At 40.5% G+C, this 13,339-nt stretch overlaps 1 protein-coding gene across 10 annotated transcripts in view; it reads right to left on the minus strand.

Annotated features, from left to right (window-relative positions):
* Positions 1-13,339, minus strand: part of rap1gapb (RAP1 GTPase activating protein b) — a 139,408-nt gene that overhangs the window by 6,567 nt on the left and 119,502 nt on the right. For 7 of the 10 annotated variants that reach the window (XM_065955109.1, XM_065955110.1, XM_065955108.1 and 4 more), the window contains 6 exons: positions 10,955-11,086; positions 8,201-8,278; positions 7,290-7,399; positions 5,443-5,559; positions 3,979-4,108; positions 1,950-2,049 (listed from right to left, as the gene is read on the minus strand). In XM_065955109.1, the coding sequence (XP_065811181.1) occupies positions 1,950-2,049; positions 3,979-4,108; positions 5,443-5,559; positions 7,290-7,399; positions 8,201-8,278; positions 10,955-11,086 (667 nt within the window). The remainder of the gene's footprint in view (positions 1-1,949; positions 2,050-3,978; positions 4,109-5,442; positions 5,560-7,289; positions 7,400-8,200; positions 8,279-10,954; positions 11,087-13,339) is intronic. The other 3 variants (XM_065955105.1, XM_065955106.1, XM_065955107.1) reach the window with 3 other exon arrangements.

The following is a 13,339-nucleotide window of genomic DNA, read 5'->3' on the forward strand; positions in this document are numbered from 1 at the left end:
TAGAACGCACTGACACTGAGTTTGCAGTGATCGGATGAGCGCCCTCAGACAAGTGCGTTCAAATAGGAAGGCTGAAATCGTCGATTTTGAGCAATTTTGGGCCATTATCGTGAAATTCAACTTTAATTTGTGGACTTCCTGTCGGGTTTTTTGAAACGCTGCAAGAGGATTTTTAGTCCGTCCCGACAAGCGTAATATGCGTACCAATTTTCGTGAGAATACGTGAAAAAACCCTTTATGTGGAGGCCATTTTGAAAATTTCAAGGGGGCGCCACTGAGCCATTTTGCGAACTGCGTTTACGAAACCACCAGAATATCACATTTTTCACGAGACCTGATGACCGTGGAAAGTTTGGTGAGTTTTCGGGTACGTTCAGGCCCTCAAAAGTGGCCGCAAAGTGGCGGAACAATAAAAACGACAACAATAAAAATAATAATCGCTAGGGTTTCAAGAGGGTCCTCGCACGGTTCGTGCTCGGGCCCTAATAACAAGTAGTCGTTTAAAAAAAACAACCTCCTCTGTCATTTGACTTGATTTACCTCTTATGTATTTTTATAAAATGCTGGATTTACCACGTAAAAAAAACACAAGACAAACAACAAGTAGTAACAAAATTGTTCAGGATTGTTCACTAAATTCAGGAATTTAACACTCATTAGTTAGATTTTATGGGCTATAATAAAACTTAAAACTGAAAAAATCAAAACTGCTTCTGCCCTATGGAGGTAAAACCTGACTCGGTGTCGGTGTACAGACAGTGGTTATAATATTATTAGGCAAAAAAAAAAAAAAGAGTTCCTTGATGATGATAATGCTTTCCACCGTGCATAGGAGATTGCACTATTCCACTTTCCAAGCCCAACACAGTTTCAGCAGATGGCTGTTCATCATGAGTCTGGTTCTGCTCGAGGTTTCTCCCTCTTAAAGGAACTTTTTTCTTTGTGACTGTAACTTTGCTTAATGTTGTTTAGTGCTGTGCTCATGATGGAGAAATGTTGGGTCTTTGTAGACAATAAAACAATGAGTAAACAGATAAAGATTGACATCGTTTCCAATTCAATTTTAGGCTTCCATAAGATCACCAAGAGTCTTAGCTTTTTAGAGGAGCTATTTACCAGATTCACAAGTTGGCCATGTTCTTCTGATGTCAACTCTCACCTGCGTATTGAAGGCCCTGTTGCTGACATTAAGAGGATATTTCAGACCCCTGGCTACAGAAATGGTCATTGACCAAGTCTTGACCTGTTACCCTAATGTTTCTCTGTCCTTACTCCTTCTCTGAGACCTCGTTTCTAAAAGTCTGTCAAATCTCAAGCTAATTGAAATTGTTCCAAATGGGAAGCAGCCCACGACAGAACGACAGGGGACAAGAACCTAGTAACAGTAACCAAGATGGGCGGGGCTTGACAAAGGGGTTAATTAGCAAACCATGTACAGAGCTGTACAACATGGCGACAGCACTTGAGCTTCCCATCTGGAGTGTGACCGCAGAGAAAATTAACATTGTGTGAATGTGGTGAATACTTAGACTGAGAGGAGAAACCTGTTGGTGTCTACTTATGTTAAAAAATATATTTCCAGTTCAGGTTATGACGACATCTTTAATTAACTTCAACAGAAAGTTGAGTCCAGTTTTCAGGTTTATATAACTCTAGAAAAGTATTAAAAGTATTATAGAAGAAGGGGGCTAAGGTGAAATGTTGAACAGCTGTTCCAAGCTACTCGTGCATAGAGGGTTAAGAGTAGGATGTTAGACTTGAGTCAGGGGTTTTCATATATTAATTACACAGGAAGCAAAAGGGTTTCATTCTTACATCTACCTCATCTAGAATGTCCTCAGATACCATGGCTATGTGATACAGCTGACCTCTGATAACTTACACTTTTCTCACACCTTCAGGCGACGACTTGCACAGTAATATGAGCCGCTGTTTTCTCCCAAACTCACCTGCAAAACATTCCTGGCTGGTGCTGCTCGTATTGTCCTCCAGCACAGTGCTGTACACAAAAGAGTCTTTCTTGATTGGAGTAACACAAGACACGCTCTCCTGAAGAAAAGAAGAGGCTTTTAAAAAAAAAACATACAAAAGACATACACATAACCACAGCTCGACTTCATGACAGTAATTCAATTTTTCAAACCTCCTTTTAAGATGCTGCAAGTGTAAGAAATGTCATTAATATGTATTACTATGCAGTACATTTTCAGACCTGTCATTCCAGGGATAGAGCACAATCCATCAAACATTCTCACAGCTGCTGGTGTAATTGTTTAGGTAACACAAAAGATAAAAACAAGTGGTTTACCCCTAGAGTGAAAGTGGAACAAATGTTAATGGAATCAGTTGTGAGAAGCTGCCGGCTGCTTTCGGTTTTGATATATGCACTTGAATTTTGTGTTATTATTAGTCTATGAAATAAAGTAGTCCGTTGATATATATATTAAATGTGCTTTATAAATAAATATGACTTGACTTGACTTGAACTATCATTTCAACAAAAGGCATGCATCTTTAAATGCACTTCAGCCGTATGAAGTGACAGGTTAGAGACAATGCCTGATCACAGACTCTGGAGGACTCACTGTAACCATATCAATCCACGGAAAGTAGTCCGGTTCATTTGATGTCAGTCTGTTAATTTAAGAGAAAGGAGAAGAAAGCAGGGCTCTGCCTAATCTGACTGATTATTGTTTAATTCAGGGGTACAACCTTATCTAATTCAAAATAAATAATAGTGTGGTAACAACTAAATCATCAGCCTCTTTCCTTTTGTTTGTGTTGTCGATTAAAATGTCTGGTGAATTGTTTATACATACTTAATGATGATAAATCAGCCTCTATAAAGCATGAATAATTATGGTTATGTGTAAACAAACGTGTAATATGCAAATATGAGGAATGAACTACAAGGAATAAAATAAGTATACTCCTCAGCCTAGTGCACTTTGTCCTGCCAAAGGTGAGACCTTTGGAAACAGCTTTTATCCTTCAAATGTGTATAACAATACAAGAATTTTGTTCTAAAACATGTTTTTTTCATCAAAATTATTCTTTCTACACTTTTCTGATGTAAGGCAGATTCATAAAAAATACCTTTCTTCCCTTTTCCTCTTCTTTTCTTTCTCTCTTTTCCCCCCTTTTTTTCCTCCCCCCTTCTTTCTTTGACAGACTTTTGTACCCTAGCTTCCTTAAGTGTGAATGTGAGTGTGGCTGGTTGTCTGAGTCTACATGTCAGCCCTGGGTGTACCCCGCCTCTCGCCCAGTGACGGCTGGGATCTGGGTCACGCACAGGAAAAGCGGTATAGATAATGGAGGGATGGAAAAGAAAGCAGCAGTGAAAAACGAAAAAAAAAAAAGGCAAACACTTGAGCAATGACAGAGAATTATACACATAAAGTGAACAGGTAATGGAACATGGTGAGGCGGTGTTTAAAGACTGATGGCAGGAAAAGAAAATGTCAATAGACTCCAACAGGGAAGCGAAAAATGAAAAATCTTTGAGGTGCTGCATTGATTCCTCCAGAAAAGGTTACAGAGGGAACCGTTCACTATGGACCAAGCTGCACCTGTGGATTCCAGTTTGTTTAGATTAAGAAAAAGATTGATTTCTGGGGGCTGGTTAAGCTCAGTCGGCAGAGCAGACGCTTCATGTTCAGAGGCTAAGGTCCTCGTCTTACTGGTAGCAGGTTGGACTACAAACTGCACGCTGTTTGTTGTATTTCATCTCCCACTCATACTTCTTTTTTGTTGTTCTCTCAAGCTGTCCTGTTTAATGAAGGCATTAAAAAAGCCCTAAAATAAATTGGTTTAAGTTAGTAGTCGTGTAATAAGTCGGGTAATGTAGAGAGAGCGGGTTGTTACAGCAGAAGAACCCCTTCAGGGTGGCACGAGACCCGTTCACTCCTGGACTTTCTGTGTCTTCTAAAACGATAAGGTTTGGGGTATTGTGTCAGGAAACAAACATTTTCCACCCACCAGCCCGGTGTCGTACTCCTCCTCTGCCTCATTCTCCTCCACTACGCTGGCAAAGCTGCTGGCGTTGGACGAAGAGCGGGAAAGGTCCTGAGCCTCTGGGATGGACGGCGCCCTGCAACACATGGCCATACTACACACCTAGGTCACTCTGACCGCTCAAACAGACGGATCTTATCAAAGCAACATGAACTGAATGTTTCTTTCTTTTTACTTTTATGTATTTATTGTTTATACTTCTCTTTATAAATCCAACATCTTCTTATCACAGCACCCGCAGACGCTTACAATCAAGCTGGAAGCTGAAAGCTGGAAGCGTTGTGTTTGTGTTCTTGCCAAGGTAGAAAATCTCTCAAGCTGTTTTAAGTTACTGCAACACTCCTGATTTAATTAGGGCTTGTGATTCTTGGCAAAAATTAACAATAGATAGTGTTTTTATCAGACAAAACAACAACAAACAAATGAGGCCATGTGCTGCCTTTGAGCTACAAACATAATCCATATTCCTAAAATATATCATGCCCAGTCTATCGTCAAAATAACAGAGATTTAGTTTAAATCTATGTCTGTATATATTCTCTTAATTATAACATTTATAGGACTTCATTTGATAATAACACTGCTGTCTTGCAGTTTGTCTAAAGTACACAAAGTTTGGTGTCTGCTACAGAATCAGAGGACGTTTTATTTTTTTACAAGTTAAGGCATGCGTACAATAACGCTGTTTTTTTTTTTTTTTTTTGCACTGGCAGCGCCCATTTAATACAAAACAAATGCCCTTCAGCGTTTTCAGTGCTCAGCGCCCAGAACGCAAAAACACCATCTGTGTCAGCTGTTTTTTATTTCTGTGCTCACAGATCTCTCAAATGACAAAAGTTTGACTTTTGGTATGTATTCCTGCTGCGCTTGTCAATGTCACTTTTCCCTCACTGACCAATCAGAATGAAGAAAAGGGCGTGGTTTTCATATCAGCTTTGACAACAACGGCAGAAAGAAATGTATCTGACTCCCCATCTAGAGCAGCTGCTAATGCCAGGACATGATTCATTTACGTTTCATGTTTTCTCTGTGATATTTTCTTAAATTAAAGCAAATATCAATTTTATAGAGCTATTTAAAACAGACCTAGCGGTTGTTACCAAGGGAAGTGGAGGTAAACTTTTGTAACCTAGCAACAATAAGTGCTGATGAGAAACTGAGGTTGTGAGTGCTGCCAGAGCAAAAAACACTACATCAATGTAAACAGGCCCGTAAGCTGTACGACTAACACGACCAAACAGGAATTTATAAAAAATGGCTTCCAATGGTATATGAGTACAACCATTGAGGTCACGCCCAGTGAGTTGCTGCTCTAACTTGATAAGTTCTCTACCCACTCACCCAAAAGATCACTAATGACCTTTAAACGTGTGTGGAATATTACACAGTATCCTAAACTTATTTATAATGCACTTAGATAAGGGTCACCTGTGTTTAGTCGCGGCAAATTCCGGTGAGCTGTGACAGGACGAGTTGTCTGATCGGTTTTCCTGTGAAAAGTAGGAGCTGTCCGGCATCCTCTGGGTGCTGGGCGACACCTCACGGCTTCAGGACAGAGATGGAGATTGACACATGAAAATAGTGTGAGTTGACTTATTCTGAACTGTGACACTTTAACAGACTGTTGAGAAATATTTCACATCAGCTACAGATGATGTCTTTTATCTGTCACACCATCGGCTGTTTAACTAATGGTGGCATATTTCCTTATTTAGGCTATAAGAATGCTTCATCTCTAATATGACATGGGATAAAGGCCACATTTAAATGCTGAATAAATAAAGAAGCATTGGACACATTTATAGCAACGTTTGCATAAACAATAGAGAATAACACTTGGCATTGACAAACTTCTGTCTCTCAAATAAACATCAGAACACGGAGTAAAACGGTCTGATCTGATGTATTAAGGGATATACTGTACGCATGTGGTTATTTTGCAGCAGCTGTTGTAATTTGCATGTGATTTAATCAGGGTGCACAAGAGGGCCGGGGCTAAAGGCCGCTGCACACTGGATGGTACTTTAATCAGTGGCTGCACATTTTCCAACATACGTGTCCTGCTGCCCTCCAAAGGCTGCAGAGATTTAATTACCTGCAGGGGAAGATTTAATACAGATTAAAACGCTGTGGAAAACAGATACTGCATACATTAACACTCATATTATGCACTTAAATGTGGAACCCACTGACTTTAATTATTAGAGTGGAAAACTCTGTATTCAAAATGTAGAATAATTTGAAAGCCTGGCGGCATCTTGTACCTTTCTTGCGTTATTATCTATCACTGCTGTTTTTACACCTTTCAATATTTTTGGATTCTGACACTCTTTTGCAGTTTTAATATTTTTTTTTGCACACGTTCACTCATTTTTTTTTATTTTTAATTGTAAATACTTTATTAATCCCTGAGGGGAAATTCTGGCTTACACTCCGTTATTGAAATATGCCTCTCACACACATAGGCTTGAATTAAACAAATGCACAAGCAGGACCTGTGGACATGCATTGGTGGAGAGATGTCGGAGGGGGGCTGCTACACACTGCTACGCAGAGAGCCCGGCAGAGATGTTGGGGTTCAGTGCCTTGATCAAGAGCACCTCGACAATTCTCGGGAGGTGCCCTGGCACCTCTCCAGCTACCAGACCAATTTCCAAATTAAAGTCCACATCGAGACTTGAACCGGCAACCCACCCATTCCCAAGCCAAGTCCCTATAGACTGAACTACCGCCTCCACTTTTAATTTTTATTGTTGTCAAACTGCGTCCTTATTTTCTGTCTTTTGTATTTTCATTTTTGCCATGTAAAGCACTTTAGGCTGCTTGTTTGTAGAAGATGAAACTAAAAAGCTGATTTGAGTAATTTATTAGTTTAAAAAAATGACGACTAATTTACAATTGTTCCTGCTTTAGCTCAGTTTATAGGATAAACTTTAATTTCCTCATGCTTGTGCTGAGGAATCATTGTTTGGAGGCTGTCCAAACATTGAATGCATCAAGTTTTTTTTTCTGTCTCTGCTGAAGATTTTCTCCAAGCATTGACCTTCCCATTGTTGTTCAAATCACCGGACTGGCAGGCAGGTAATGATCAAGTCAAATCTCCGTTGTGCATTTTAAATGTCACAACATTTCAAGAAAACCCCTCCGATTGTAACGTTTTTAAAACGCCAATGGCTGGTTTCCACATTTGAATGTCCCAGCTTCCATCTGTTGCCACACTCATCCTCTCCTCATTTCCCACTCCCTGCTGATAGGCTCCCGCTCTGTCCTCTCACCTCCTCTCTTGGACCTCCTGGATGTTCTCGATTCCAATGGCACTGCTGCGACGCGAGCTGAACGGTCCAGACTTTTTCCTGGTTGGGCTTTTCCCAGGAATGATGAGTGACTGACAGTGAGCAGGGAGAAGAACGTCAGACACACGCTGTGGGATTGGTTTAACCATTTCACAACCACATCATGAAATCAATAAACAGTGCAGTAGATTAACCAGTAGGATGTTATAGTAGGAAATACTGTGCAGGAATAATGAACTGAAGGCTGAATGAATGATGAGAAAATGACACATTTGGAAAATAGTTCTACAGACCAATGACACACTCGGCTTCAGGAAGGACTTGATTTATTTAAAAAAAAAAAAAAAGGTTTTTATGATGACCAAATTAGGTGTTTATCATATCCGTTTATATTGTTAGGAGCCTCCTGTTGGATGTTCTTTTGCTTTTATTTAAAATACTCCAACAAAAAAGTGTAGTTGAATCTCTTGGAATTCTAAAATGTTTGGGGCTTAGTCCTCATTTAAGATGCCGTGTGATTCATTAACGAGTGGCTGTGGGAGAAAAGTGGTCTCGAGACCGGTCTTGATACCAAGATGGATTTTGAGTACTACAACACTAGTATCTACCTTTAAAGACGGTTTGTATGTATGTAAACTAAGATGAATGAATCATCACTCCTAACAGTCATATTGTGATGTATTAGCTGCTGTATGAATGAATGATATGATGATTAAAACCATAAATAAACAAACAGCTGTCTTTAGGATTATTTACACCTATATATCTTGAAGTCTCTCACAGCTATAGAAACTTTAAAGGAACATTTTAGACCATAATTCACTTTCTACACACATTAAGAAAAGACAATAATGAAGGTAGCACAAGAGACAAAAATAGAAATATACATGAACCTCTTCTATTGTTCCTATCCCTATGGCACTGCCGCGACGTCCATATTTACTGGGACTTTTCCCTGGAACAAGCAATGACTGAGCCGCGCAAGACGGGGCGAAGGGAAGCACAGAGAGAGAGAGGAGAGAGAGAGAGAGAGAGAGAGAGAGAGAGAGAGAGAGGAGAGAGAGAGAGAGAGAGAGAGAGAGAGAGAGAGAGAGAGGAGGTGACAGATTGAAAAAAGGCAAGAGTGAGGGAGGGAAAAAAAGAACACATCATAAGATATCATGCGCAAAGCACAAAGACTTGAAACAGCAAGGTGCAAAAGAGCCTGAAAGGAAGCCTGCAGCGTGAGTTAGTAGAGAGGATATTAAGGATAAAGTAAGAGGATTTTAAGAACAAAAGCAGCCTAAAGTCCGACACAGGAGGGCAAAGCGAGAGAGGGAACACCACCGAAGAAGCAGGCATGTCGGCAGTTTCTACCCTGAGGGATACAGGTCTGTTTAGTGATGCATTCAGAGGGAGAAGAGAGGGGAAAGAAGGTTGACAAAATCCAATGGGATAGCTTAAGAAAACTTGGTCTTTTTTTCAGAAATGGGGTTGTTTTAGTTCCAATTCAAAGTACTGTCAGTTAACAAATCCCACATGGCTTCGTTATGAACACAATGACTGTTTGAATAATGGAAGAAGCCAATATGAAACCACGCATTGCTTTGTTTACTGCCTTTTTGAAGCCTCGCGTTCGGATATTTGTCCCAAACCACGTTTGTTTTTCGGAGCAAGATGTTCCAATATTTCGCTACGAGGGCGGAGTGGAGAGGAGTGAAGGCTGTAAAACGCTAAGTCATCAAAACTAAACAGTCTACATTACTGGAAAATACAGTAGTTGAATCATTTGCTGGTTAACAGTTGTGTTCTGATTAGAATGCCTCCTGGACGAGTTCGCTGGAGGGATTATATAGCCAGTCTAGCAGGGAAATGCCTCAGAAACTCCCAGGAGGAGCTGGAGGGAAGTCTGGGTTGACTTACTGTGCCTGCTACCACCGCGACCCGACCTCAGATAGGTGGAGGAAAATGGATGGATGGATGGACAGTTGTGTTTACTGTACCACAGAAGGAACGTCTGTTTGTGATGGTTGCTGTTTTATATTAGACGAAGAAACGCAAAAAGAGCTAGTGCAACATCGGGGAATTGGCTGCTTGCTAACACCTGCAGCAGAGAGCAAGTGGCTGACTGACACAAACCCCCAGTCACAGTCTGCAAGCTAGGTACAGTGTTAATATACTACATTTTTAATCATGGTTAAGCTGGAGTACAGACTTCTACCATGGTAAGTAGGTTAAAAAAACAGCCGGTAAGCCATTTTATTTTTCAGATATTTGCAATGTCGCAAATAAGTCATGTTCAGTAAGTGAAGAAACTGAGGTGACACCGAGCTAAGGTTGTCAAATATTTCAATACTTTGATGGGTTTTGATATGTTTTGGATTGCTCATGTTTTAAAAGGATTATAATGATGGATAAAAATGAAAGGTACACAAAACTTGAAAATGCAGCAGCCAGCATGTCCTTCTACGTTAGGATTCCTGTCCTAAATGCGCTGTAATTGTTTTGATCCGGGAAAGTTGTCAGTTTTAAGGCACCCACCTTACGGCCGTTTTAGATGCCCCTCGGTTTGACAGATATGAGTCCAGTTATCACGGCAAACCAACAGGTGTTGAAGCGATGGTAGCGGGCAAGCGGACTGGTTCAGATATGTCTGATTCCACCCGACATTCTTCCGAAAGGTGTCAAGACCGATGCACAGCTGGCCAAACATTGAAGCTTCAGTGGCCGCAACACGGGCATCGACTCAGCTCTCTCCAATGTTTTGAATGTGGACTGCAGTCCCAATTTTAAACACTACGGGTCAGAGTAATATTTTGCTCCTTTAAATCTGTTGTAAAGTTTGGCATTTTAATATGTGTAATCCTGAGGATTGACTCACTTTTGGAGGCAGCCTCAAGTGGCGACTTGAGGAGCTGAAGCTTTTATCACTTTCACTTAATTTCTTAATTTCTTAAAAGGTTTCTGCTTTTATTAACCCCATCTTTGAAAACGACACTTAACAGCACAGTTTGCTTCTTGCATTTATGTTGTGTGCCATGCATATTCTGCAGCCACGCATGCACATGAACAAGTCTGCAAAGAAAAGTTTTAACGTTAACAGGAGGGAAGAGTGATGACAAAAGCAGCTTCAGGAGGGAGGGAGTCTGGGTAGTCATACAGTGGATACACTCACTTCAAACTCAGGAAAGAGACTACACTGGGGTTCACATACATCAGAGTCACCTTATACTGACAAAGAAATCATTTTTATTCAACGGTTGTTCTATTTTTGAACACCATCCTACATATCTAGTTGTCACCCTATATGGTGATGAAGATTCTTTCAACAGATGATAATGAATGAAATGCTTAGAATGCTGATTTATACTATTTTGTCCAACAAAAAAAAAAAGTTAATACTGTAGGAACGCTGTGTGCAAATGGAAAAGCAATCAATGAAAGCCGCTTTGTTAGACAGCAAAAGGGGTTCAAAATGAAAAATGAAAGTGAACGCTTTGATGTTAGCGCACTAAAGTGCTACAATGTGCCAACAGGAGTAATTTGCTAAAGTGCTGCTAACACAAAAGAGCAGGGCTGTGTATTTATCCACTGCTGAAAGAAGTAAAACAATTAGCCTGAATGTATGTGTTATGTGGGCATCATGTGAACCAAAGTGGGCTACTTACAATCCCTGGGGTTTTGGGGCTCTCTGCGGGATTGTGGGTAAAGCTGCCACTGTGACTAGTGGAGACTGTGTGTGACTTCTTGTTACTGAGGCCCATGGCGTCCATAGACTGGCTTCTGCTGCGGATGACCCGCTACAGAAAGAGACGAGGAGATACCGTCAGTGGATCCACTTTGAGATACCACATGTGTACGTGATGCTATACTCAAACTGAATCCAAGGGAAGTAGGTTTTGAAAACTGCACACATATGTTAATACAGTACTCTGCTTCATACCCAAATGGTTTCTGGTATTTTGTTTATCCAGTTTTTGTTTGATTTGCATTGAATATACAAAAAAGGTATTTTTCACAGTAGACATGTCACTGTCACAATATGAAAAGCACATAAAGATGGCTGAATTTTATAAAGCTGTTTCAGTTTTTAGGGTCCTGGTCCTGTGCATGCTGACTCACTGTCCCAGCTTAACCCAAATTTGGTTCCCACAGTAAACTGTATAAAACATGGATGTAGTCACAGTGAAGTCACCCTTGGGGGTGTGAAGAGGATTATGAAGCCTAAGTAATTAGGTGGATTGGCACCGCCTCGCTTAAGTGAACATCTCCATGTTCACGCTCCAGCCAGAGCACTAAGGTCTACCAATCAGCAGCTCCTGGAGGGGCCAGGAGCTGCTGGCTTTCCATTCATGGCTTTCCATTCATGATAAGAATGTTTAATCCCAACAGATTTTACTATTCATTTTGCCATTATTTTATGACGTTTTTATCCCAATAGATTGTACTACTGTTATTAGTATAAAAGCTTATTTTCCATTTTTACAGTGTAAAGTACTTAGGTGGTTGTTTTAGAAGTCCTTTATCTAAATAAAATTACAACTTTTGCATTGGCTTCATTCTCCAGCACGGATGTTGTAGCTTGGTTCCAACTTTTGATACAAGTACTATACAAGTGCCGTGGTAAAGCCAATTCAGGAGACCACTAAACCTGCATTCTTTTCAATTGCAATGAGTAGTTGTCTCCTCTGGTTGCAAAAAGCAGTCTACCAGGAAATGGCCACTCTGACACCTTCATTTTTTAAATCTCGTTAGAGGTTGTAGTTTGAAGTCTTCTTTAATACAGGTATTTTAAAAAATATGACATTTGAGTTAAATTGATAGTTACAGTGATTGCTCAACATCACAGCTATACCTGTCAACTAGGACAGATGTATAGGGAGGTGTATCAATATGTAGACAACCTCCTGTCACTCCTGGCTCCCAAAAAAGTAGGATTTCATAGGCCATAAAGCCAAACTTAAGGCTGGCTTTGAAACAGTTATCAATAAAGCAATTGATGATAAAACAGTGGATATGTACATCTCCTATAAAATTAAGCCATCATTTATGATTTTATAAACACCTGTGCTTTTCTATTAGTCAAAATATCTGCTGTGAAAAAGGTCTTTCAGAAAAACAAATACAATGTACCATAACTGTATTATGCAACCAGACGCATTTTATAGAGTCAACAGTTCTGTAGATCGCCAAATTGTTTTATTTTTTAACCTAAGGTCAATATGTTGTTTTTACACAATGTGACTAAATGCTGACACTGTTATGAAATACGTGTGAATATTTCAGAATAAAATATAATCTATGAGGTCACAAACATTCATAAATGGACATGTGTGATTTACTTGTGTGTGCAAATCGATTCACAGTCGTTTGTGCTCGCATGTGCGTGTGCATGTGTGTATGCAGGATTAGTTTTGAACACTTAGAGGCAGTGCAGGTCAACAGGCAGGGAAGAGAGAGGGCTGAGTGGAAGAGATGCAGGTTCACAGAAGGTCAAAGAGATTGTAGGCTTTGCAAGAGCGGAGAATAGAGCCTCATCTCTTATCTCCTAAGTCGTCATTAAACGGGGAGAATCCGTGGTGGGGTTTTGTGTCAGGGGAGGGGAAGATGAGATACAGTGTGAATGAGGAAGGCAGTGTGAGAAAGTGGGAAAGACTGAGTTGGAAATCTCTGTAGATGTGATTTGTAGAGTTGTTAGGGAGGGAAAGAGAGGCAGCAAGACGACCGAGAGGAGATAGGATTTGCAGGCAGGAGTTCATTCATACAAATGCAGTTAATGAAGGTATGGCAAAGAGATGAAGCTTAAGAGACATCAAAGGCTGAGAGAAAAGGTGGTATATTTCTGTGAAGTTGCATGGAAATACAGAATAGATGGCTGAGAACTAGTTGGTGTCACAGACAAAGGAGAAAGACTGCGAGGGGAGATGCCCAATGGGGAGAACTGCAAACCGCATCATCGGCTTCCTAATGAGGGGTCATTAAATCGTTCATCAGGCACACACAATCACAGCTCCTAGTGCCATGGCTCAGCGGCTGGGCTCTGCTCCACCGCC

The sequence above is a fragment of the Labrus bergylta genome, chromosome 5, assembly GCF_963930695.1.
Source record: "Labrus bergylta chromosome 5, fLabBer1.1, whole genome shotgun sequence".
NCBI classification, from domain to species: Eukaryota; Metazoa; Chordata; class Actinopteri; order Labriformes; family Labridae; genus Labrus; species Labrus bergylta.